The 26,986-nt window shown below is 38.5% G+C and overlaps 1 protein-coding gene across 1 annotated transcript; it reads left to right on the top strand.

Annotated features, from left to right (window-relative positions):
* On the top strand, nucleotides 1-26,986 carry rgs11 (regulator of G protein signaling 11). Its single transcript, XM_036557413.1, has 17 exons — nucleotides 1-100; nucleotides 1,331-1,427; nucleotides 6,561-6,611; nucleotides 8,927-9,033; nucleotides 11,240-11,291; nucleotides 11,386-11,444; nucleotides 11,616-11,692; nucleotides 12,150-12,231; nucleotides 16,515-16,583; nucleotides 17,999-18,022; nucleotides 19,401-19,462; nucleotides 19,652-19,765; nucleotides 21,216-21,331; nucleotides 23,546-23,633; nucleotides 25,394-25,532; nucleotides 26,655-26,737; nucleotides 26,854-26,986. The coding sequence occupies exons 1-17, from the start codon at nucleotides 38-40 to the stop codon at nucleotides 26,984-26,986; spliced, it is 1,416 nt and encodes a 471-aa protein (XP_036413306.1). The 5' UTR covers nucleotides 1-37.

The following is a 26,986-nucleotide window of genomic DNA, read 5'->3' as shown; positions in this document are numbered from 1 at the left end:
CTCCAGTCGGTCCGCGCGGAGCAGCCGAGCAGCCACCATGACCATCAACACGCTGAACCAAGGCGGAGTGCAGAGAGAACAGATGCCCTGCTTGACCAAGGTAGGACGGGCCGAGAACCTGAGGGGCTGTTTTCTGTTCTTCACCTCACAAAGCATCAGCTGAGCCACCGTTAGCGGACAGTCTGCCAGCTGTGTTCAGCTCCAGAGACCCTCAGAACCCCTCACTTCAGCCTCTGTCTTTCCTGTAAACCTTTAAAGTGAGTCTGTTTGACGAAGCTCACTTCAAAATAAGTTTTTATCTCAAAATAACGACTTATTGGCTCCAAAGTGAGACTCGGTGTCTCAAAATAACGACTTATTGGCTCCAAAGTGAGACTTGGTGTCTCAAAATAACGACTGTGTTGATATAATGACTCATTTTGTACGTGTTATCTCGAAATAAGGACTAAAATAATGACGTACTTGCTTGAAAGTCATTATTTGGACTTATGAATTTTTCAAGATCAAGTCAAAATAGACAGACTGCTGCCGGAAAAGAAAAGGGGATTGTTGTCTTTTCTATCTGGTGTGAATGAGTTTCTATAGAATCACTGTGTAGTTCATCTGCACTTTCCATGAATAGAGTTCAGTTTCTGTCCCATCACCTTTTTAAAAGCAGTAAAGTGACTGTTGTTGTTTTTATTCCTGTAAAAAGTGAAGGATCTGTAGTTTAGCTTACAATTAGCATTAAAATGATCACAGAACACATAAAATGTCAGAAACGGGGCTTTGAAAGCCCCCTTTTACCCTGTTCTTCAATGGTCAGGAGCAGGTATTATTACTAACAGTGCCTAATAGAGTGAACAGTGAGTGAATATTTCCCAGAAAGGTTTTCTCAGCATGTTACTGACTGTACTTCATACAGTACTGAGGACTCACTTATGCTGAAATGAAAGGCCTGTTGTTGATTTTAACTGTCTGAGTGTGTTGAACACTGAGTTTTGACGTCATGCTACCATATTGATATTTAGCTTTATCAATATTCATAGAGGACAAAAACACTGTTAACTGTGTTTATGATTATTGGTGCTTCAAGATTGTTTTGGAAGAACAAGTCAAAATACAAACGAAGTGAAGAGTAAAATTCTGTGAATGTAAAACTAAACAGTCCATTCATGATGAGCTGAGTCAGGTTTCAGTTCAGAGTAGCAGCACTGAGGAAGCCTGAGTTCAGTACCTTTATTAATGCTGACTTAAACACCATGATATACCAGATATCATGTTGCTGTGATGTATTTGGAGAATGTTGTGATAGTAGTCAGTGTGTTTTGGCTGTGCTGTGTTGATGTAGATGGAGCGGGTGATCGTGTCGATGCAAGACCCTGACATGGGAATGAAGATGAGAAACCAGCGGCTGCTCATTACAGTTATACCTCATGCGATGACCGGTGAGACTCTCTCTCCCTCTCTGTCTCTCTCTCTCTCTCTCTCTCGCTCTCTCTCTGTCTCTCTCTCTCTCTCTCTCCCTCTCTCTCTCTCTCTCTTCCTCTCTTTCACAAGTTCACTGAAGTTGAAATGAGCTCCACTTACATCCACTTGATATTCCCACATGGTTATAACGGATCGTTCCGTTCATCTTCCGAGCCACCAACATGTCACAACACGATCAGGCGATTAGTTAATTAGAGACAGACCTTCTGTTAGTTAGTGGCAGAAATAGTTCATGGTTGTTATTATTGTGGAAGATTCTTTGGCTCGACCAACATGAACCTTTTGTGACCAACTGCTGTAGTTTTGAAAGTGACATTTTTTCCCATTTTTGCTTAACATAGGATTTTAGCTGCTGAACAGTTCGGGGTCTCCTTCATCGTATTTTTCATTTCATAATGTGCCAAATGTTATCAGTGGGTGACAGATCTGGACTGCAGGCAGGTCAGCTTAGCACATGGACTCTTTTAATATGGAGCCATGCTGTTGTAATACATGCAGAATGTGGTTTGACATTGTCTTGCTGACATAAAGCCTTCCCTGAAAAAGACACCATCTAGATGGCAGCACATGTGGCCAAAACCTGTATTTAGCGTTCAGCATTAATGGTGCCTTCACAGATGTGCGCGTCATCCATGCCATGTGCACTAACACACCCCCATACTGTCATGAATACTGGCTGTTGAACTGTGCACTGATAACAAGCTGAGTGGTCTTTAGCCACTCAGACACAGTGTCCATGATATCCAAAACAAATTTCAAATGTTGATTCTTTGGACCACAGGACACTTTTCCACTTCCCTTCAGGCAATTTTAAATGAGCTTCGGCCCAGAGAAGGTGGCAGCATTTCTGGATCCTGTTCATATTTGTTTTTTTCTTTGTGTTTTAGAGTTTTAACTTGCATTTATGGAAGTAGCGATGAACTGTGTTCACAGACAGTGGTTTTCAGAAGTGTTTCTGAGCCCGTGCAGTGATTTCCTCTATAGAATCATGTCTGTTTTTAATGCAGTACCACCTGAGGGCCCAAATATCACGGCCAGCAAACACTGTTTTTTTGGCCATATAATGTTTCTAGTTGCAATTTTTCTGGGTTATGCGATTATTTGCTGCAAATTATTTAAAAAGGTCTGAAGCCTTTCAGCCAAAATGTCCAGCACAATCATTTTTCAGGTTTGACACCACTTCACAAGCTCTATCATACTACATTACATTTTTCCTCTTAAAACTTGTTCAGACAACTGTAAACAAGGAGATGATTATAATTGCACCTCTTCTGATTTGAAAATTGCACTCTTTTAATTTGCGATTCTGATTAAAAAAAGGATTAATCTTTCAGCTCTACCATCAGCATTATTGGAAAACAATTATTATATTTGTGTAAAAACTGCAGAGCCTCCAAAACAGGTGTACATTGTACAGTGATTAGAAGTGATGCCAGGTTTACTGTGTGTATCTCTGAAACTCAGTGTGAATGTTTGAAGAGAGCGGCTATCCATCTGAAAGTCTTTGTACACTGAACTCAGATGACACTGTGTGTTTTTTGGCCCTAAAGTTCATTTTTCATGATTAATTTTACAGTAGTCTGCAGTGTCGCTCTCTCAGAGGAGGTAGGGTTTACATAAGGGGAAGTGTGAGGGAACGCAGTCAGAATCTGATTCACTTTGTATTTAGCTGTGCTGTGCTGAATTTCATCTTTGTGCATATGGTTATGAATCACAAGATATAAGAATTGAGTCGGTATCGGCAGATAATTGCATAAAAAATGAATGGCTTTGGACAGACATTCATTTTTGACTGATATCATTTTTGACTGATGCTTTTTTAATCATGACAGTATCCTGAATCAGACGTGTTGTCAGACGTCAGATGTACATCAGTCAAGGCGGTCAAACGTGCTCGTTTCTGTCCACCTTAGAAAAATAAGGGCCATTGTTTATTCATAAAAACATAAAATATTTTCTTTTTGGAATTTATTTTGGAATTTGTGTTCTTGGTGACTGTCAATACTTTGAGGGAGGTGCACAAGTATAATCAAAATGTGGGAAATATATCATGTATGATGCATATATAATGATTTGTCAAAGCTTGGAGTGTGTTAAACATGGTTACCTCCATGTTTCTACACTCACTGTCCACTTTATCAGCTCCATTTACCATGTAGTGCTCTTTGTAGTTCTATAATTATAGACTGTAGTCCAATTGTTTCTCTGCGTACTTTGTTAGCCCCCTTTTACCCTGTTCTTCAATGGTCAGGACCCCCACAGAGCAGGTATAAGTGTTGACATTGAGCGTAGAAACAGGATGTACTTAATGAAGTGGCCGGTCAGCCACTGGACTTCTATTATGACAGATCAGTTCCTCTGAGAATCTGTTATTTCCTCTTAGAACTTGTTCAGGCATATGTTAACGGTGTTACACTTGACACAAAAATGCTAAAATATTGAGCACTTTATAAAATGTTAAAAGCTCTTACATAAGAAAATTAGATTTTATAAATATGAATGAAAAGGTCCATCATGTCGAAATGTCCATTTTTTACCTTGTGCATACACACACATGCATGCATGGCTGCCCACACCAAACACACTATCTCTGAGCTCGGCCTTTGCACCATAGTTCCTGCCTGAAAATGAGCCACGTGATGCACAGCAGCTTTGGCTGAGAATTACTGCAGCATCATCTGCTGAGCCATAAAGAGCTCACACAGCGAACTTCCTGCTTGCTAATGGAACCCTAATCTTTACCTTCTGCGTGTGTAGCTCACTATTGATTACCGTGAACAATCATTTCACTTAGAAAAGAATAGAAAACCCCCCAGTCCTGTAACCCACTTATAGTAGATGCCAATGGGCAGTTGCTTCAAAATACAATGGCTTCTATTAAGTGTGTTTTGATTCAATGGGCTTTATGATCTTACGGGGAAACGTCAAAAGTATTGTCTGTCATAATCAGCTGTGTGATACAGATGCAGTAGGTAGAGATTGCGCTGAGTGCTGCTGTAGCACAGATAAAGGTAGATTTTGATTAAGTCCCCTGGTCAGATTACATGTTTTGTTGACTGTCTGAGTGAGTGAGAATAAGTTAATACGTCCTGTAGAGGTAACAAACTTAAACATGTCATTTTTCCAGCAAATTTCTGTTTATTTGCTCATCTTAAAATATTGGAAATATTAAATGTGCAATAACTTTTGCACAGGTCACATTTTAAGTTGTATTATTTCAATATACTAAAATCAGCAAATAAGTAGTAGTGTATTAAAGTGTTTTCTGTAGAGGATGTGTTCACTTACTTTCACTTTAAAACATACTATTTGACCAGGGAAGGATTACTGCTTAATGCCCAGTCCCGCGGGCCTTGTGGCACAATCCTATTCGGTCTGCGAAATTATTTTAATTTTCTATTAATATTAGCCCGTTTTATCATGAGCTGCACTACAATTACCAGCATGCACTGCAACATAATGTTTGCTTTGGGCCTTCTATGGGCCAGAGGTTACACAAAAATAAAAGATGCCTGGTGTCTAGTTCAAGCAAATAGGCAGTTTAAAAAAAAACTACCTGTAGAGGACATTAAAGACTTTTAACAGTTATCTGTAGACAATGCAGCCTGTTGTTTCATATAAAATGATTTGTTTTTATTCAAAATGATCTTTGAATAGTTCAAGTATTGAGTGCCTATTTTGCTGTTGCAGTTTTGGCATATTTTGAATGAAGAATGGCCCGTTTGGGTCATAGCGAAATGTTAAGTACAAATAAAATACTAACATTACTAACTTGAACAGTGCACTGCAGGTTTGAATATATATGAATAAAACAAAAAGAGGTCTTTCCTACGTTCAATTTTTTTCTTTTTTTATTTTTACCAGTTGCAGTTGAACAGTCCTGAAATCTGGGGTTGCCCCTCCTCTAAGTAAATACATTTGTCTTTGTCTCACAAACAGTTTTCTTGTAACAAGTTTCCTTTAGCGCTGGTCCACGTCCTGAATCAGCCCTGATAAGCTGTCTGGCTTCAGAACGTTCTGCAGATGTTTTTTCTCACCTGTGTCATGCTTGTTAAACTGATAAATCACAAAACATCTGATTACATCACTAAAAACAAAACCGACACATAGGTCTGCTAACAGTGGCCTTTAGGCTACTTCACATGGTTAAGGTTTAGCCATTTTATTATTTTAAAAAGAAGCAGTTTATAGCTGTAAACATGCAGGTTATTAAACCTAACCAAACCACACCAGAAACTACTAAACCAAACCAGGAACAAAGTCAGCTTCTGACAAGGAACAAAGTTTCTGACAGGAAAGCTTGTTGCTTTTGGCCAGTTTAAGCAGGCACAGCAGGTAGTGTGGTGTTACAGTGTGTACTCTGCTGTAAAACAGCTTTGTTTTTAAACAATGAACTGCTTACACCCCCCACCCAACCCCCCAACCTTCCCCCAGGAATAGTATCGTAAATCGGTAATAGCTAGGAGATAGCAATCTATATTGCACATGGTATCACAAGCCTATCCTGTGGAGTTAAGAGGACATTTACCTGCACTCTCTATTGGTCAATTCATTTGAAGTGACAGGTCTTCTGAACGCATAGCCACGCACAGTCAGTGAGCCGTGATCTGCCTCGAACATAGAGAATGCAGGTGAGCGCCCTCTACCCCTGCCCCCTGTTAAAAAGTGCCAGAAGCAAAAAAAATAGAAACAAATTAAAGCAAAAACTGGCAAAATGAGTAACACATTTATATCAGTGAAAATGTGTTGTAATCTTTTAAAAAGTTAAATTTGATTTAACTCTCATTGTTTGTATTTGCGACATATTTTGGACATTTTGGTACTTAATATTTTGCTTGTGGTTTTATTATTTTATTTGAAACTTTTGGCACAACATTAACTCCGTACTATCCATTTGTCGTGAATTTTTAATACATTGTAAATGGCAGCTGGCATTTCCAAATTCTGTAAAAAAGTAAAAAGTTACAAAAATGGAGATAGAAGTCTTTGTTCAGGCAGCGACAATATACAGACCAAGCTTTGTCTGTTTGAATGGATGTGGTTGCTTGTCCGTCTGTCCGTTTGACACTCTCCTGTCTTTGTCCATCCAGGTCGAGATATTGTTGATTGGCTGATTCAGAAGTATACCATAACGGAAGAAGGTAGGAACACATATGTATGTGCACATGCGTATGTGTGTATATCTGTGTTTGTGTGCAGGTCTGGTGTGTGCATGTGTCCATGCTGGTTGCTATGCTTTGTTTCCAGCAAGAGTCCTTGAGGAGATGACATGATTCTTATTGTGTGCTCCTTTGGGAGTCTTCCAACACACATATACTCGTATTTATACCTTGTCAGGACGAGGGCTCATACATATACCTCATAGAGTTACTTAGATATTTACTTAGTCTTTAAAGTTACTCTTTGGGAGATGCATGGTTTTATTCAGCAGTGTAAGTACATATATGGGCAGATATTCGCTTTAAACATGGATCAACATTTTATAGATGTGTAGATTTGATATTTCTAACTGATATTTGATGATGTATTAATCCATTCATCCAGGGAGGTACAGTCCCAGTTTCTACATTTTATAAATGTTAATGTATCGCCATCAGCAGACATGTACAGTACTGTGCAAAGGTCAAAGGCAAGACTTCGTTTCAAAATGATTGTCAAAACAGCCATTAAATATAAGTTATTCACTTTTCAGGAGATGTTTCTGAGAAGATTAGATATGAGATAATCCACTTACATCACAAATGAAAAGTCAAAGGAAGATAAAGAGAAAAAAGAGAAAGCAACCATGTAACACCTGGTAGACCAGCAAAACTATCAGCATCAGACAGATAATGCTTGAAGTTTTTTTTATCTTTAAGGAGAATATTAAGCTTCACTCTTACTTCAGATCTGAAAAAATCCAAAGCTGTTTCTGTCCAACCTTCCACTGTGAGAAGACGACTCAATGCTGTGGGTCTAAATGGATGTGTAGTTGTTAAGGAGCCATTACTGAGAAAAGGATATTGTTTGTATGCAAAAAAGGGGAAAAATTGCAAATTTTGCAGTCCAGATTTCAGCATTACTGGATGTGTTTGGCATTATTTGGATTGTGATAAGCAGAAAATGTTAAACCAACTTCTAAGACTGAACTTGAGGTGTGGAAAAATATCCCTGCAGGTTTTTTAGATATCCCTGCAGGTTTTTAAGTCTGAAAAGAATGGAAGCTGTAATAAAGGCAGAGTAGACAAACTAAATACTGAATGAAGTAATTAAGTTATAATAAGTAGTTGAGGTTTCTATGTAATTTTCTATTAAATAAATACAATAAAAATACATTTTGCTTTCTTTCCTAATGTTTATGGATAAATAACATATACGTAAAGGCTGCTTTGACTGGAAGTGAAATAATCACGTTGGTGTAGTGTAGTGGATAACGCCTTCTACACTGTAGACTGGGGTTCAGTCCCCACCTGGGTAAGCACCCTACTCTATACCAATAAGAGTCCTTGGGCAAGATTCCTAACACTACCTTTGCCTACCTGTGTAAAAATGATCAAATTGTAAGTTGCTCTGGATAAGAGCGTCTTCCAAATACCGTCAATGTAAAAGAATGGTAGTCTCATTTGCACAGTACTGTACATGACAAATAGTGGATATTGGCCTTTACCCACAGTTCCCATGTTGCAAAACCTAACCTAACCAAAATCAGAACAGTTTGGCCCTGAAAATGTAAACACACACACACACACACACATGCAGGCACACTCACAAACTTAGACACGTGCACATACAGTTCAAAACTGCTGTAGCCAAAATATCCTCATATTATAAATGGAGTGCAAAGAACAGAGCACTCTGATTATCAGAACTCTGGGAAAGCAGGAATTAGGATAATATCAACTGTCAGCAATTAGTACAGACTTCACTTGTAATCCTAACATCACAGACCACACAAAAATACTCTGTAGCCTGAGTGTCAGCGTAGCGAGTATTATGAAGGAGCAGTTTGAAAGTGGAAATATTTGCGCAGAGCTGTGTTTTTCTGCACCCCTGTTGGGCTTGGTAAGCTTAGGTAAACATCTAGGGCATCACGCAGGTGTATGTGTTGTAAACAAGACTCCAGAGAGTTCTGCAGTGACTTAATGTGCTCCAGAAAGGAGAGCATGTGCAGTTAAGAGTCGAGCTGAGTCGTTTATTTTTATGTATCCAAGTGCAGTGTTTATTATTTTCACTATAATACATTGGGAAATCAGTACTTTTCACATATGTGAGTGTGTTAAGACTTACAAATACTAATTTATTTGCATATTAGCAAATAAATACACATATGGTTCAACCTAATGGTAGTATAATTACTGAAGATACCAGTGCTGACTAATGACTGATGCTGACTCAGTGCTATATCAGCATTGTCAGTACCAGTCAAAGCTGTGATGTAGAAATATTACATTGAACTTTTGTTTGTGTGTGTTTTTAGAGGCGTTACATATAGGAAACCTCTTGGTGAAATACGGCTACATATACCCCCTGAAGGAGCCTCGGAACCTGTGTTTGAAACAAGACGAGACCCCCTATCGCTTTCAGGTACACACAGACAGTCAGACTAATACCAGAGGTGTATTACATGTGAAATACACATAAATGGTACATATCAAGTAGGAAACCACCAAGACTTGCATATATCATTTACAAATGTAGAGAAGAATGTCAGAGTTTTATGTATTTATTCAATGTGGGAGTGGACATGCTTTTCTGAGCATATGATAGATATTGTCAAAACTCAGTAATAATAATAATAATAATAATAGTAATTATAATAATAATAAAATTTTAATTCAAAGTTTTTTTTTCATTTAGATACAATATCTCAAAGTGCTTTACATGGGAATTTAGGTGAAAATGGAAAAACAACAATACTGTGTTAATGAAAAATAAGAGCTGAGGTACAAATCAGAAGCAAAAATGACCCACAGTACTCTAGTAAGCCAGGGGTCGGCAACATGCAACTCTTTTGCTGCCCTGTTTCGGCTCCACAGCAGAATTAGATCTTTAGGTAAAAATAAAATAATCCTCCTTTGCAGTAATATAAAGTTTTGCTGATCGTAACACAGTTTTAGGAATAGTGGTCTTTAATGCTGGAGTTAATATAGTCTATATCTGCTAATTCACCAACTTTTGACCCTGAAGGTTGACACGCAGTCTGCTGGTCACATAACAAGGCAGCAATGCAGACAGTCTTGCCTAGCTAGTGGTTAACAAAAAGGCAAAGAGAAAAATTTAAGACGAACATCGATAATTTGGAGATGAATGGACTTATTTGCAATTATAATCACTCCAGCTCATTTCCTGATTCGTTCAATCCACAACAAGAAACTGAGAAATACTAAAAGTCGGGAAGCTGAAGCCGTTCCACCTTAAATGGCACAGCAGTTACATTCTGGTGCCTCAGGCACCATTTAAGGTGGAATGGAAAAATTCAAACAAGAAGCGAATGAGAAGCTGACTTCAGCCTCGTAGAATTGAATGTTGAGAGACATTTTACAAGAATCTATTCTACTTTTGAGGAAAAGTCTCCTGCTGGAGATGCGAGAAAAGTAGCAACAATCTGCTTTTTCGTTTATATTTTTTAGCCTGTATTACTACATTAGCATGTACTGACACATTTACAGCCAAGATGGTAAAATGGACATAAAATGTTGTGGCTGCCACAGTGGTTTAATTTTTGTTGAAAGGACAAAATGACTCTTCTTAACATTTGGGTTGCGACGCCTGACCTAGACATATGCTAACCTGAACAGATATGTTCTTAATGTGGATTTAAAAACAAACACCATTATATTCCAATATTCTCTGGAAGGCTATTCCAGAGTGTAGGGGCTACATAAGAAAATGATCTTCCTCTAACTGAGCTGTTAAAGATCCTTGGAATTTGCAGTAAGCCTGCCTCAGCTGAGCAAAGTGGACTGGGAAGGCTACAACGCTTCAGCAGATCAATAAGAAATATCAGTGCTACGCAATTAAGAGTTTTAAATGTCATGAAGAAATCTTGGAGTCAATGTAAAACCTAAGAAGAAGCAACTGGACACTGAATAAAACAGGAGTAATGTGCTAAAACTTTCTTCTCTTCGTGAGCACACGAACTGCTGCATTCTGAACTAGTTGGAGCCTCTTTAGAGAGACAGACAGTAACACATTACAGCAGTCTAATGCAGTAGTTAAAGAACTTAATGAACACTAACTAACTGCATGTTTCATAGAAGAGAGCTTAAATTGCCCTTTTTTATTCAGTTTAGTGCAGTGTGTAAAAAGTATCGTATTTGTAGTTTTTTGATCATTTGTAGCACTAAAGTTAGTTTTTTATCTGTTCCGAATGATCAACCTCAGAAAAACGAGTAGTAAAGTATTGCAATCTCTGATGTATTGCAATATGTTTTTCCATATCCCGTATTTCATTGAATGAAATTTTGTTTCATTCAATGTGAAATTAATGCTAAAACCCAATTCTAAACAGCCATGGATTTAATAAAGTTCTCCCTCACTCACTTCTCATCAAGCTGGCTAACAAATTGAGATCAATATCTTAACGTGTTCTACAAAAGCTGGTCACACAGAAAGCTTCTAGCTTTTAAAACAACGTTACATTTGTTGAATTATGAATATTTATAGAAAGGATTACACTTGAAGGGACTAATTAATGTAATGTTAATGGGTAATAGATATTTATTTAGCTGGGTAAGTGTTGCAACGCATCTGACACATAAACACTTAAAACCACATTTGTTTCTTCCAGACACCGTATTACTGGACCTCAACCCGTTGGCCTGCTTCAGAGCTGGATTACGGTGAGTTTCTTCAACCTCACAAATCATTCACTGTACTATTTTAACATCAGGCTCAAGCTTTGCTGGCTATTCTGCTCTTGTTTTCTACCCAAAGCAATTTATTTGGCCAAGAAGAACATTCGGAAACAAGGGGAGCTGATAGAGTACGAGAAGGTATGTGTGCTAAAATTGCTCTTCCAGCACAGTTGTCCACACAATGCTTACTGTACCATGTGTTAATTGGGAAATATTTTCTCTTGCTTTTCTTCCCCTCCCCCCCTCTGTCTCTCTCTTTCTCTCTCTCTCTCTCTCTCTCTCTCTTTCTTTCTCACTTTTTTCCGTCAGGAGTGTTATAATGCTTTACATAAGAGGATCAATCACACCTGGGACTTCGTGGTGATGCAGGCGAGAGAGCAGCTTAGGTGAACTGCCATTTGCTGCTCACAAACACACTCCATCTCTCCACTTACCATTCTTGCTCTGTCTATTATGTATGGGGGAAACTTCTCATTCCTGGAGAAGTGAAATGAAGACTGCAGCTAAACAAGAGCTGCTGCAGTTTTAGTACCATCAGTACTGAAAATACCAGCACTAATTAACACTAATACTGGCCCAGTTTCCCAAAAAAAGTGTTAAGATTGTCTTAATTGGTAGAGAGAGTGTTTATTGTGATGTGCACTCGACCATTTAAGAATCAACTTTGTGCTAAGATGATTTTGGGAAACCCACCCACTGTTAGTACTAAGACATCAACATAGTACTAGCTACATCACCATTGTCTGTACTGTGATATAGTAATATAGCATTGTAATGTTTATCTATTGTTTTCAAAGGACTATGTTGTGTTTTTTTTTTTTTTGTTTGTTTTCCTCCATTCAGGGCATCTAAACAGCGGCGGAAGGCTGATCGCATTGTGCTGGAGTGTCAGGAACAAGCCTACTGGTTAATCAACAGACCTCCTGTGAGTACATATGTCATATAATACATTAATATATTATATTGTGAAGACATATAACAGCACATATTAATACTGGCTATGCACTGTGTGCTACTACAGCTCAGTGTTTCCCCATTGTGATTGTGATTGCCTGAGTAGTAATTGCAGCATACTTTACGTTCAGGTTACAAGGTTAAATTGGCGCAAATACGACTTTTTTCTCCCTAATTTACTTGTGGACAGTTCTGTCAACTACTTAGGCCTCTTCTATCACACGGTGCTACCAAGCTGCAAGGATGAAAGCTCTAGCATGTACTTCCTCCAAGATAGGTCAATTTAGGCACTGCATCTTTTAGAACAGTCACTAACGCACCGTCAATGGACAACTCAGCAGGCTTGGAGGAGAACAATAAAAACACCAGATATGTTAAGTCAGCTAACAGACACCCTCGTTGGCTAGCATCGCTCTGAGTGAAGGGAAGAGGGAGGGTCATCCTACCCATCCAGAGAGAACAAGGACAGTGATGCTGTTTGGACTCCTGGCCACGTATGGCTGTAGTATCAACTACTCTATTCAAATCACGTCCGAGTCTCCTTTATATGTGATACATATTGGATCATGGCCAATTCGGAATGTGTATTTTCCCACTGATTACTGTAATCATCCACTGTTGGCAATATGGCAACACTAAATACTAAACACTAAAAATACTAGCAGTTTCTATCAGTAATAGCTGCAGAAGCACTGAAGCATCTGCCCTTTTTTTTGACAAACAGAAACGTGAACCATCAAGGCAGAAAGATCGAAATTGGAACTGAACAATAAGACATGTTATGTGTAGCTATCCCAGTGATTTTTATTTGTGGCCCCAAAAAAACAGTTTATCACTATTTCGTGCCTCAGCCCAGCCAATTTAACTCATCAGTTAACTGACCAATCAGGTGAATGAATGAATTTGGTGTTTGTTGATTTCTTTATTTATAGCTACAATATTCTACCCACAAAATTACTTTAGGTGATTTTTTTTTATTATGCAGAACTATTTTATCACTTTTATTTATGTATTTATTTATTTATTTAGATATTTATTTATATGTAGCTACAATGTCCTACCCACAAAATGATTTTATGTAATTTTTTATCATGCAGGACTATTTTATCACATTTATTTATTTATTTATTTATTTATTTATAGCTACATCGATACGATATCCCACCAACAAAATTATTTTTGGTGATTTTTTATTATGGAAGACTACTTTATAAGTACAATTTAACTAATTTTAAAGTTACACTGTTTGTTTTTTTTATTTGTGATTTATGTATTTTTCACATATATTGTATATTTACGCAGTATTTTTGTGTTTGTTTTTTGTTTTTTTTTATACAAGACTACTATATAATTACAATATGCACTTATACACATAGTAATAAATCATTATTGCGAAGTCACGTACGATATATGGCAGCTTGCGCTAAATAGGAACTGAATTTTGGCAGTAGAATTTATTCCGGACAATCCTACACACGCTCTCATGTTTACATGCAGCCCCTACTTATGAAATATTCATTCAGCCTGTTAAAAGCATTGGTTCCATTTTAAAAAAAAGAGGGGGATGGGAGAGGAAGGACCTGTCTGGAGAGGAAAAGAGAAATGCAGAGAGGAAGGCAGTGAGTAAAAGAGAGAGCATAAACGCATGAATAAAAGAGGGAGGAAATAAAGGGAGCAACAGAGTGGAACTCTGATTTCTTTATGAAAGCGTGCACACATGCATGCCTTCACTTGAGGCTATGAGAATTTTGCAGGATGCTTGACCCGCAAGACGTACGCTGGAGATACAGAGCATTTTGAGGTGATGCTGTGGCTGAAGGAGTGAAGACACGGTGCCTGAGAGGAAGAAAAGCAAGAGAAAAGATAGTGAATGTGTGTGTGTTTTTTTATTTTTGTGTGTTTGTGCTTGCAAGGTCATGTGACCAGGGCTTTCTCTCTAATGGGTCCATCTTCTGCCTCAGAGCTTAAGAGGATTCCATTATTGAGATGTGTGTGAGAGAGAGGGGCACCTACATGCACGCAACCATCAGTGAAAACATTATCCAGGAATTGAGGGTTTAATCTGGGCTACATTTAGAGGCCATTTCATTCCTTCACATCCAGTCTGTGCGGGTGGATTCGGTTCATTATCTGATAAACTGTAAATCCAGCAGCAGGAAATGTGTCAGGATAAGTGATTTACACAACTGCGTCTGGATAAATCGCCGGCACCAAAATGATCATTTGTCTACCTACATCTGACTGAAAGTCTAATCTGGTTTTAATTTTTAAACCTTCATCCACTAAATCACCAGTTCAGAATTATGTCTGTTAATGCATCTAAGGCCTTGGTGAAGGGGCAGAAGTATATGTCTATATGGGCCTTCAAACACACTCATATAGACCTTAATGAATGCTTGTTTGCTCAACCACAGGCATGACCCTGCCATCAGTTGTCCTACAAAAGCACTCAGAAATGTCTGTATACATGACTCAGCAAGTTATCTATACATTATGAATGTTTAAGCCCTAAGACACCCAGCCTTAGGCCCAATCCCATTTCTTATTTTTACCCTACCCCTTGTTTTCGAGTGTAACCTTGCCCCTTGGAACTGAGTTACAAGGGGTAGTGATTGAAATATTCGCCTACAAAATAGGACCCTCAAATAAAAAAAAAGAACATTACTTCATTAACAGCTACTGGGTAGCTGGGCTTTAGGTAACTTAAAGGGCATTTTATGCTTTCAGAGAGGGTGCAATGATTATTTATTATCGCCCACCCCTAGAATTTTTCTGTTCCACATTAAATGGTGAGGTAGTTACATTCAGGTGCTTCAGGCGTCAGAACTGCTGGGCTATTTAAGGTGGAACAGGAAATTTTGCTTACTAGCTGCCAAGATATTAGCATACTATTATATGCTTTTTATAAAGAAAAGGACCATAATACTTTGTCATTTCTAACAGAGAAAATTCTCACATTTGTGGGTTTCTTCGGTCGCCTGCGCCGCCAACTTGTCGGTTTTTCTTTTTTTCTCACAGCATTCCATTTGGAGTGTGGCTCTGAAAAACCTCCATTTGGAGGGCCATGTAGCCCCAACATTTCACCCTACCCCTCTATCTCAACAAAAATCAGGACACCCTAACCCTAGGCATGAACGCGCAAAACAGAGGGCTAAGTGCAAGTGGTGGAGACAATGGGTGAAATGGGCCTTAATGACAGAATCAGTCTTGAGTGTCCAGTTTAGCCACTCCTCCACAAACTGAGTACACATTTTAGCCAGAGTTCCTATGTGGCTATTTCGGCATTTCACATGCCAGACTGAGAAGTGGGATTGAGATCTGGTGATTTTGCTGGTCAGTCAAACTGTCCATGTGTTTGTCTGGTAAAGCAGTCACATACAAACACCCTACAGCTGTCACCCTGGAAGGTTGGAGTGTCAGTGTTGTGTTTTGCTTGGACATAAAGCACAAAATTTTGGAAGAGTGGACTAAAATGGACAGAAATTTAAGACATTGTTGTAATCCTTATCTGACAAGATGTTGTCTTTAGTTGGATGCTTAATCCAATATTAGAGACAAAATGATTCAAGCAATTATTTTTTGTCCAGGGAGCTTATATTGAAGACAGAACTTCTCTTGCAGTATTATTTGTAGTTACCATCCAGTACCTGGTTTTGCTGATTAATGCTTCATTAAATTATCATGTATGCTAGTGGTGGAATTGAACAAATCTGTGAGTTAGCTGGTATCCAGAAAGTCCAGAGCCAAACTTGTGTTGTTTTAACTGTAATTGTCTAGTCCTGATTTTTTGGTTAAATTTATGTTCATTTGTATTTATTGTAATTTATTATTGTGTTTTTACAGGCAAAAAACACTTACTGTGGAGATAAATCTTTTTGAACAGTTTTCTTGGCTGCCTAATACTTGCACAGTTCCGTATAAGATATATAATTTATATATTAACATTTAGTGCTGCACAATACATAGCTTGTTAATCATTATCAATATGAGTCTGGTGTGTTTTGATTCAAGTAATTCATTAAATAATGCAAGAATGCAAACTAATGTTACATTATTGATCGCCAGTGTAATATTAATATATAGCAAGGTTTATCATAACTGTAGTATGTAACAATATAATCACAGTACTAGTATTTCCATATTGTGGAGCTTTAATATAGATTGTTGCTTTTCAGTTTCAGGTAGTATAAGCTCATCTAGACATGTATAGTGTACAGATATTGTGTGTTTTTGTTTTTGTTTTTTTGTCTTCAGCCAGGTGTAATGGACATTTTGGAGCAGGGACCAGAACGGAGGAATGTTGCAAACACACGAGTACAACTGGTCAGTGGTCAAAATGCTTGCAACATGCTGTATGTGCCATTGACACTGTGTATGCCATTGTACTGTTCCATCCACATACTCTAATATGTTTCAGATACTAGCGCTGGTGCCACAGTCTGATTTTATAGATTTCCAAAATGATGAGTCCAGCAATGTAGGAATTTCAGTATGAAATTCCAATCCTGTAAACAGTTTTCATTTATTTCATTTATTTAAAACATAGTATATATTTACCATATGTAGTATTCTACTTAGTGTACTACACCTTGCTATGCTGTATATTCACTGTTGTTATTGCCATCTACCTTATAATACCTTACTGCCAGTCACCTGTACTGCTTTGTGCCACTTCTTTATTTGTTGTTACCTGTTGTCTGGTGTACCTGTGTAATTATGTTTACATTTATTTTATCTGCTACCATTAGTAAAACGTACTGTGTATGTTGACTGCTACATGACAAACTACAATGGTTTTCTAGTCAATAATATTGCATAAATGTAAATACTAAATAATTTACATTAAAAGACAATTCTAAATTTAAAAGGGAAACTCTGAATGAAAAACTGAAAGATAACTGCAGTTTTCTCTCAAGTGGCTGTATAAGTAACAATTCACTTACTACTGGCTAAATCCATTCCACTATTACACAGTGTTGCTTCCAGGCAACATGCACATTTTAGCACTGTCTCACAACATACATTTTTTTTTACAATACTAATTAATTACCCACTAGGTAAATTCAAACTCCTCCATTCATTAATTACCATTTGTATGTCGTTAAATATGCATCATGTCATTGTAAAGAGGCAACATCATGCAATAAAGGCTTAATCCAGAACTACTGAATGCAATATAGTGAGGCTTCTGGACTGATAGACAAAGTCAGGACTCATATTTTTTGTTTCCACAATGTGTTAGCACATCACCAGTTGTCTTGTGGTGGAAGATCATTGTTTCTCTCTTTTTTCTTTTCATTTTTCTGATGCATCCATACTCAAGTAAGTGTTTCTTTTGTAATGTAAGACTTCAGTTCTGGCCTTTCTATTCTACACTCTGAAGCCATTACTGAGAAAAGGCCGAGACCTCAACATTGTTGTATGTGTTTAGAATTACTTGGATGACAAGCAGAAACTGCAATTTCTGTGTCATTTTCTGTAAATATATTTTCTGCTTTTTTCCTGACTCTGAAAAATAATTACTTTGTATGTAATGACAGTTTTGACTGGAAATTGAATAATGAATGATTGGATGGTCTCTGACTTTTGCACAGCACTGGATGTGTATGTGTAGATTTTATTTGAAATAATTTTAATCAGAATTGATTCCTGGATAAATAGAGGCATTGTAAATCTCATTAAAGCGTGTTCACAGCAAATAACAACATATGATTTGTTTCTGCTGAATTTCAGAAAAGAATGCTGAATTCTACAAGAAAGAGGTAAATCCACTTTAAGACATTTTGTTTTTATCACACACATTTTCAACTTTATGACAAGCTCACACTAGTTTGTTTATAATTGAGTATGTTTCAGTTACCGATGAGGCGAAACATTATGACCTCTCACAGATGAGAAGAATAATCCTGCATGTCAAGGGCTAGATGGTAAGCGAACATTCGGTTCTCATAGCCGACGTGTTGGATGCAGGAAAAATGGGCAGGCATGATGATTTGAGTGACTTTGACAAGTGCCAGTTCTTTATGGTCACATGACTGGGTTGGAGCATCTCTGAAATGGCAAGGCTTGTCGGGTGCTACCGGTCAGCAGTGGTGAGTACCTACTGACCATTACCAGTGAGAGGGTGTTGGGCACCCAATGCTCAATGATATGCGATGGCAAATAAGGCTGTCCTGTCTGGTCCAAACTGACAGAAGAGCTACTGTAGCACAAGTCACAGAATTTTTCAATGATGGTTACCGAAAGAATCTGTCAAAAGACGCATATGGAGCTGGGGAACAGTCATACCACAGAACGGTCAGAGTTTCCATGCTAACCCCTGTCCACCATTGAAAACTCCTACAGTGTGCATGCGAGTATCAGAACTGGGCCTTAGAGAAATTGAAGAAGGTTGCCTGGTCCGATGAGTTATATCACATGGATAGCCTGGTACGTGTGCACCTTTTACCTGCAGAAGTGAGGGCACCAGGATGCAGTGTGGGAAGAAGACAAGCCAGTGGAGGGAGTTTGATGCTCTGGGCAGTGCTCTGCTGGGAAACCCTGGGTAAAGGCATTCATTTAGACGTCAGTTTGGCATCTGCCTAAACATCATTGCGGACCAGATCCACCCCTCCATGACAGTCGTATTCCCTGATGGCAGTGGCTTCTTTCTGCAGGGTAATGCGGCCTGCCATACTGCACACATTGTTCGGGAATGGTTTGAGGAAGATGATGAGTTCAAGATGTTGCCCTGGCATCAAAATTCCCCAGATCTCAATTCTATCAAGCATCTGTGGGATGTGGGTCGGAGCTGTTTTGGCAGCACCTGGAGGACCAACAGCATATGAAGTAGGGGTCATAATGTTTCGGTTCATCGGTGGATTGTAGCTCTTGTAACAAAACCTTGTATCTCAGAAATGGTGCCTTTACAAGAGAAGGAAAAAAGCATTATTTTGAATGTATGTGAAAGTACTGAGTTTGTAAAGAGCAGTTGACATTTTCAAAGGGTGTTTGATGTGACAGTATAATAATATGTATGACTAGACTGTAGTATATTAAGAATATTATGTAATAATGTAATTTTGTAGCTACGTCAAATTCATTATACATTTGTGTCATGCTGTTGTACATTTTCTGTGTAATTATGACGGAAAACTTTAGATTGAGCAAAACAGAAGAGGTCTAGGAAGAAATCGAGTCAAGTCCTCCATCTGTCTGGAAAGGTACTTCTAGTCTGTGTATATATGGCTACTCATGCCTGCTGTTGTCTGTTACTTCACTATTTCTGCCCATTAATAATGGAGCTCTTCATAGAGTACATTATAGTACACTACTTTAGTATGATGTCATGCTCTATATGTGGTGTTTGCCTTTAAAAAGAAAAAGTTGTGTATGTTTGTTTGGGTGTGTAGTTTTGTTAAGTACTGTGAACAGTACCAGGATCATGACCCCATAATGCAAGGATGCCTGCCCAGCAACCCGTGGATCACAGATGACATCATGTTCTGGAACATGAATTCTGAAACGTGAGTCATGACTCAAACACGCATATTTGGGCAGAAGAAGAAGTTACTGAATGATAAATAATACACTGTAACACCCTGTTTATTGTGGGGAATCAGCCAAGATTTGGCCAATTTATTTTTTATTTTTTGGCCTGACTTGAGATATGCTGTAAATTATGTGCTGTATTAGGATGCTGCTGCATGATTCATTGTGCTGAATAGCCAGTTGCCTCTCACTTTCAGCATAGCTCTTTATTTGATTTTGTTATTTAATAGGCAATTAATTTAAAATGCCAGTGTGGCCGGTTGAGGAGCAAATAATATTAATTATGTTGCAGCTTTGGGTAATAAAGGGCAATGGTACTAGTGTGTTTCATGTGTTTTATGAGAGAACTGAAGTTGCACAGGACTAGCATCTGGCTTAGCACGGTGAAACTATCAAGCAGCTAGTTGCATGTTGTGAGTTGCCTGCAAAACTGTAGAAAACCATGTATAAAGTCTATATAAAGTCATCCACTAGGTGCAGTTTGCATATCATCTATCTATCTATCTATCTATCTATCTATCTATGTATCTGAGTTTTTAATCTGTTGTTTGTGTTGAACCTTTGAAAATAATAATAATTAAGTAGCCATTACAGTTACTACCTACTTGATGTCTCACTCATTCTGTCCTAGAAGCATAAGAAATTAATTGAGGAGCCTCCATATCCTCCTCTGTAACAGTTTTCACAGTTTTTACTGTGTAAAATAAGGGGGCATCAAGGGAGAGTAAATCTTTACAGATTGTAATAACAGGGAGCTAAAGAAGATGTGCAATCTGTCGTTTAAACAGCTGTTTGCTAACTAGCTAACACAGCTGGTTACAGAAATATCAGCTTTGAGAATCTTGTTTTGTTTTCTTGTCCATTGACCTTGTGAAAATTGTTTAAAGTATGTTTGATGTGATCATGTTACGTTATTGATATTTGATTGTTTCATGACACTTGTTTCATGAATTTGAGACACTTGGAATTGTTACAGCTGAGTTTCAGTTGAGCTTTACTTTATACAACTCAAGTGCAGTTTAGTTTCATGTTGGTTTCTAGCAACTGAGGTTGCATGTTGGTTTCACTGTGTAAAGCCAGCCTTAAAATCATGTAATACTGTGCAAAAGATGTCTGAAAGATTTAAAATGTGTTTACTGTGCAGTAAGTGTTCCTTCACTCAGGAAAACACTGACATTAGAAGAGGCACAAATAATATACAACACGTAGCAACATTTTTTTTACTTTTTACTATATTTATGATCATTTGTATCTGTTATAATGATATACAGTGTTTTTTTTACAAACAAAAACACTGTTACTGGTAAGATAAATAATAAATGATGTGTTGACGTGGACATATCAGTATCATGTTTATAATGCTTTGTGTTAACGCCTTGTATTACGTGTGAGAGTGATTTGTGATCTGTCTATATTTTTGACCAGGGTAACCATGCCGACCAAACTGCGTGTGGAGCGCTGGAGTTTTAGCTTCATGGAGCTGCTGAATGACCCGCTAGGCAGAAAAGAGCTCCTTACTTACCTGGAGAAAGAGTTCAGTGGTACACACACTGCACAGACACACACAAACACACACACTGGCTCAGACACACATCTAAAGCATGTGAACATATTGTCACTTTCATACCTTGATTTTTTTACATTTTTTTCATATGAGAGAGTAAACATATGAGATGTAGCCTTTGTTTACATCATATGAGACAAAAACAAAGGCTACGTTCACATTACCAGGCTGAAGTGGCACAAATTTTGCACTAATGAGACAGATCTGATGTGGACACATAAATCTGATCTTTTCAAATCAGATCTGAGCCACTTTGGCCTACATTCATATTACAAGCCTCTGATTTTTTACTCAGATTCAGTCTTCTAACTCTATGGTTCACATTTGCATAGGTGCGTGACCCTGTCATTGAACAAACCTTTGCCCTGAAACAAAACAGCATGTGCACATCCTAATCAAAAACGTCATGTGAATGAACCACATTCGTCATGAACAACAAACTAACCAGCAGAACAAGCAAAGGCAAATGAGAAAGGATCCGATGCTTTGCATTTGCTCCATTTCATGGCACTAATTTCAGGTTAGGTACTGCTTCCTTGTTAACGCTGAAAGATGGCGCAAGCGCATTGACAAAACAACATGAGTTCCAATCTGAGCGTTCTTATTAAGGCCGCATGGCCATGAATCTGGTATGCATGCAATCTGATATGTATCAAATCTGAAACCAAGTTTGTGAACCAAGTGGTTTAATGTGAAACGGTGCATTGTAGAGAAACTTACCTGACCTCTTTATAGTGGTAGGAACTGTAAATGTAGCCATTTTATTTACTATCCTAAATGACCAGTTTTATGTGAAATATTCATAATGATAAAAAAAAAAATTCTTTGGTTACTACATTTCCTTTCTTCACTGCATGTACCTCTCCACCATGAATGGGTTCAGGCATCAGGCAGTGTATTTGTAACCATTTCATGTAATGGTTCTGTAACTTTCTGTGAGTTATCTTTTAGAGCAGAGATTAGAATCAGGTCTGCTCCTGCTTGATAGGAAATTTAAATCTGCAGTTACACCAGCCCTTTATAGATAAGACTGGACACTCAGTAAGTTTCTCTAGAATAAAGCATTTTACATCAAACCACTCTGAATGACTTTGATACATGTTCATGGTTTAATTATCATTTTCAGTGAAATTCTCTTGTATCATACAGTTACAAAAACACTGGTTAAGAAATTAAGAACATTTTTCCTCCTCCTGTAAAGTCACCCAACATCACAGGTGGAAGAAATGGAAGAAACTGGAAGAAATCTGATTGGCCCCTGAAGTGCCCCCACTCCAAGCGCTCATCACCTCCAGTCACATCATTGACAAACTCTTCACTTTTCAGTTAAATTCTCAGATTTGAATGTTTAATATGCCACTCACATGAATTGTGTAGATTGAAGGAGTTTCAGGAATGCTGGCCAATCAGTACTTTAATGATGCTGATATATGAAACTTCTTCTGTGCAACAGAAGTTTCTTAAGCAGTTGGTTTCATTTTTACGTATCTTTCTTCAATAGCTTTACAATGCAAAAACAGGCTACTTTGAGTAAATTATCATTGTTTGCGACCAAGACAACCAGGTACCACTCCATTTTGTCTGAAACTGATGTAGAACAGAGTGATTTCTGTGGACTGTTCTCCTATGAGAGCTAAGCAATCGCCTGCAAATTGCAAGTGGCCATCATAGGGGTCCAAGGAGAGACTGTTACATTTTTCACTGCTTACAAGTTTGCATGTCTGTATTTGGTCATTGTGAAATTATTAGCCTCATAAAATGTATGAAGTGAATAACATGTAAATAAATGAATAACAAATGCATTATATGCATTAGATATTACGAGAACCCACCAGTGCCAGACACATGAGTCTTTGTGACTACATGATTAAGTGATGTTTCATTTGTATCTGCATAAGCTTATGAGACAAGATATATGATGGTTTTAACTCGACCCTGAATGGCTTCAGCCTTCACCGCAATGTTTTTGGGAGTTTGAGGGCGCTTTTATCCCCCTGCACTTTCTGAAGGCATCAATAATGTAACAACTCCCCATGTTTCTTGTCTCCCTCGCTCCTTTCTTTCCCTTCTCCCAATTTCTCTCTTATTCTCTCAACCCTCTCTGCTCTCATGCTCACCCTCCCTTCTTCTGTTCTGTTGCCACTTTCCCTCATTCATTATCCTTCAACCTCTATTCCTGTCTTTTTCTCAGCGGAGAACTTGTGCTTCTGGCAGGCGTGCGAGGAGGTGCGGCACGGCGAAGCCTCCAAAATTGCAGCAAAAGTGGATGAGGTTTACAAGTATGTCCTCACATATTCCAGATTTACATGCACAATCACATGCATGTTACATATGCGAGCACTGAAAGAAGTGATGCATTGAATTTACTTGATTTAAATGTGAGCATCATGAAATATACATACATACATACATCATCTAAACCGCTTATCCTTCTGGGTCGCGGTGGGGTGCTGGAGCCTATCCCAGCTGTCATTGGGCGGAAGGCAGGATACACCCTGGACAGGTGCATCATGAAATAACCATTATTAAAATCAATAGTAAGGAAACTCAAAGACAAAATTTTAGTGCAATATATTATATTTATCTGGAAATTATGTACAGTACTGTGCAAAAGTCAGAGACCGGCATTTCATTGATTTAATTTCCAGTCAGAAGGGCCATTGAGTTCAAGTTATTGATTTTTCAGCATCAAAAAATAAGATAACATATATTTAACAATAAATTAACTAAATTACAATGGTATTTTATGTGTTTATTGTGTTCACCGTTGGATTTTAATAGAGCTTCCAGTCTTTTCAGTTCTTCTCACAGTGGAAGGATGGACAGAAACACTTGTGGATGTTTTCAGACCTGAAGCAGCATGATTTTCTCCTCCTTCTCAAAGATGAAAGCGTTAAACGCTGTTTGTTTGATGTTCACAGTTTTGGTGGTCTTTGACTTCTTTCCTTCCTTTTGCAGATGGATTATAAGCAATTTTGAGTGGAAATTCAGTAAAGAAAGTAATCTCTGACGTTTACACAGTACTGGATTGAAGTACACTCAGTGCATCACTGTTTTCAGTAATGATGATTGGTGTACACCAATCAGGCATAACATTATGACCACCTGCTTGTTTCTACGCTCATTGTCCATTTTATCAGCTCCACTTACTATATAGGTGAACTTTGTAGTTCTACAGTTACAGACTGTAGTCCATCTGTTTCTCTGCATACTTTGTTAGCCCCCTTTTACCCTGTTCTTCAGTGGTCAGGACCCCCATGGACCCTCACAGAGCAGGTACTATTTGGGTGGTGGATCATTCTCAACACTGCAGTAACACTGACATGGTGGTGGTGGGGCGTTAGTGTGTGTTGTGCTGGTACGAGTGGATCAGACACAGCAGTGCTGCTGGAGTTTTTAAACACTGTGTCCACTCACTGTCCATCCTATTAGACTCCTACCTTGTCAGTCCACCTTGTAGATGTAAAGTCAGAGACGATAGCTCATCTGCTGCTGCACAGTTTGTGTTGGTCATCCTCAAGTCCTTCATCAGTGGTCACAGGACGCTGCCCACAGGCCGCTGTTGGCTGGATATTTTTGGTTGGTGGACTATCCTCAGTCCAGCAGTGACACTGAGGTGTTTAAAAACTCCAGCAGCACTGCTGTGTCTGATCCACTCAGACCAGCGCAACACACACTAACACACCACCACCACATCAGTGTTACTGTAGTGCTGAGAATGATCCACCACCCAAATAGTACCTGCTCTGTGAGGGTCCATGGGGGTCCTGACCTCTGAAGAACAGGGTAAAAGGGGGCTAACAAAGTATGCAGAGAAACAGATGGACTACAGTCTGTAACTGTAGAACTACTAAGTGCACCTGTATGGTAAGTGGAGCTAAAAAAATGGACATTGAGTGTAGAAACAAGGAGGTGGTCATAATGTTATGCCTGCACTCAAACATACCAGTGAAGTACTGTCGCTATCTTGATATGTTATTAAGTTCACTTGGGTTTGCAATGGTTAAGTGTGTTTGAGTCTAGTTGCTTTTTTTGGCAGGCAGTTCCTTGCACCCGGAGCCAGTCGCTGGGTGAATATTGACAGTAAGACAATGGAGAAAACCTTAGAGGGAATCAAGCATCCTCATCGTTTTGTCTTGGATGACGCACAAATGCACATTTACTTCCTCATGAAGAAGGTAAGCAATTAGATGAATGCTTCAGCAGTTCAACCTAATCTCTGTGCTTATTGTTAATTAAAGTGGGTAATAATTGTGATATGTTTCCCTGCACTTAGAAAAGAAACCAAAACCTACGGGCCTCTGATATCATGTGTTATCAGCGGCATGCTGATGGGAAAAATAAAGATGTTTTAGAAAATTTCTGCTGTTGCATTCTGTGGCACACAAAAATCTTCCACCCCATATTATCCCCAGTTCCTCTGAATTATAAGATTGTGAAATAGACAAAAATACTGAATATACTAGTAGCTGAAAATGCTAGTAGTTGAAATACTAATGTTGTTAGGTACCAGTGGTACGGGTTTGCGGTATACCGATATATAAGTGAGTATCGATATGACGTTCTGCTATGAATTTTTCTATTATGAATTTTGTCGTACCGTGAATACTGTACATTCCCAAACACAGTAAATCACAAACAGCACCGGCCCGAGACAACCTAAACATGCGCATGAACAGCTTATGTAACTCTTATAAACTCAACAAAATGCTGTTTTAGACAAAATTGCACCACTGACTGCTACTTGCAACTACTTCTACATTGATCAGTAAAGGTTTGATCAGTAAAGGCTTGAGCAAGGCACCTAACCCCCAACTGCTCCCCGGGCGCCGTGGATAGGGCTGCCCACCGCTCCGGGCAAGTTTGCTCACTGCCCCCTAGTGTGTGTGTGTTCACTAGTGTGTATGTGGTGTTTCACTGCACAGATGATTAAATGCAGAGGTCTAATTCCGATGTGTTCAGACACAGTTGGCTAAAAGGTTCATTTCAATAAAGATATAATTTTTTCAAAATTATATTATTTTTAGGTTTATATTAAATTGGGTTTGTATATGGGGAATCCGTTAAAATCATTGTCCATGGTAATTGACTGTATGCTGCGAATATGGTAAATAAAGATTAGGCTAAAAAACAATGGAGTATCCTTTAAAAGCATTTATAATACACACATTAGAACTTAACAGGAATTTCGCATGCGAGGTCCAGGTTACGTTAGCCTATTGTGAGTCACACTGGGTATAAAAATGGTGTAGATTAGTGACCAAGCTTGGTTTAAAATGATTTATCTTTCATATCTGTAGGACTCGTACCCTCGCTACCTGAAGTCTGAGCTGTACAAAAACTTGTTAGCGAAAGCTATAGTACCTCAAGAAACGAAGAAAAGGTACGTATAAAAACACCCAAATATTAAATGCACAAAACATCTGAAAATTATGACCTCAATATGATCAAAGGAGGAAACCGCTGTCTCACAATGTGCGTGTTCATGTTTGTGTCCAGCGTCTTCCCGTTCATGCGTCGTCAGCGACATTCAAGCCCCTCTCCAGCGCTGGTCACACAAACAGCAGAGGATAACGGAAAGGCACAACCCAGTGCTGCAAAGGCCAACTCTGGAACTGCTTCTCAGATTTAG

The sequence above is a fragment of the Colossoma macropomum genome, unplaced genomic scaffold, assembly GCF_904425465.1.
Source record: "Colossoma macropomum unplaced genomic scaffold, Colossoma_macropomum, whole genome shotgun sequence".
In the NCBI taxonomy this organism is placed as follows: Eukaryota; Metazoa; Chordata; class Actinopteri; order Characiformes; family Serrasalmidae; genus Colossoma; species Colossoma macropomum.
The sequence above is the reverse complement of the archived record's forward strand: the minus strand, read 5'-3'. Positions and strand labels throughout refer to the sequence as shown.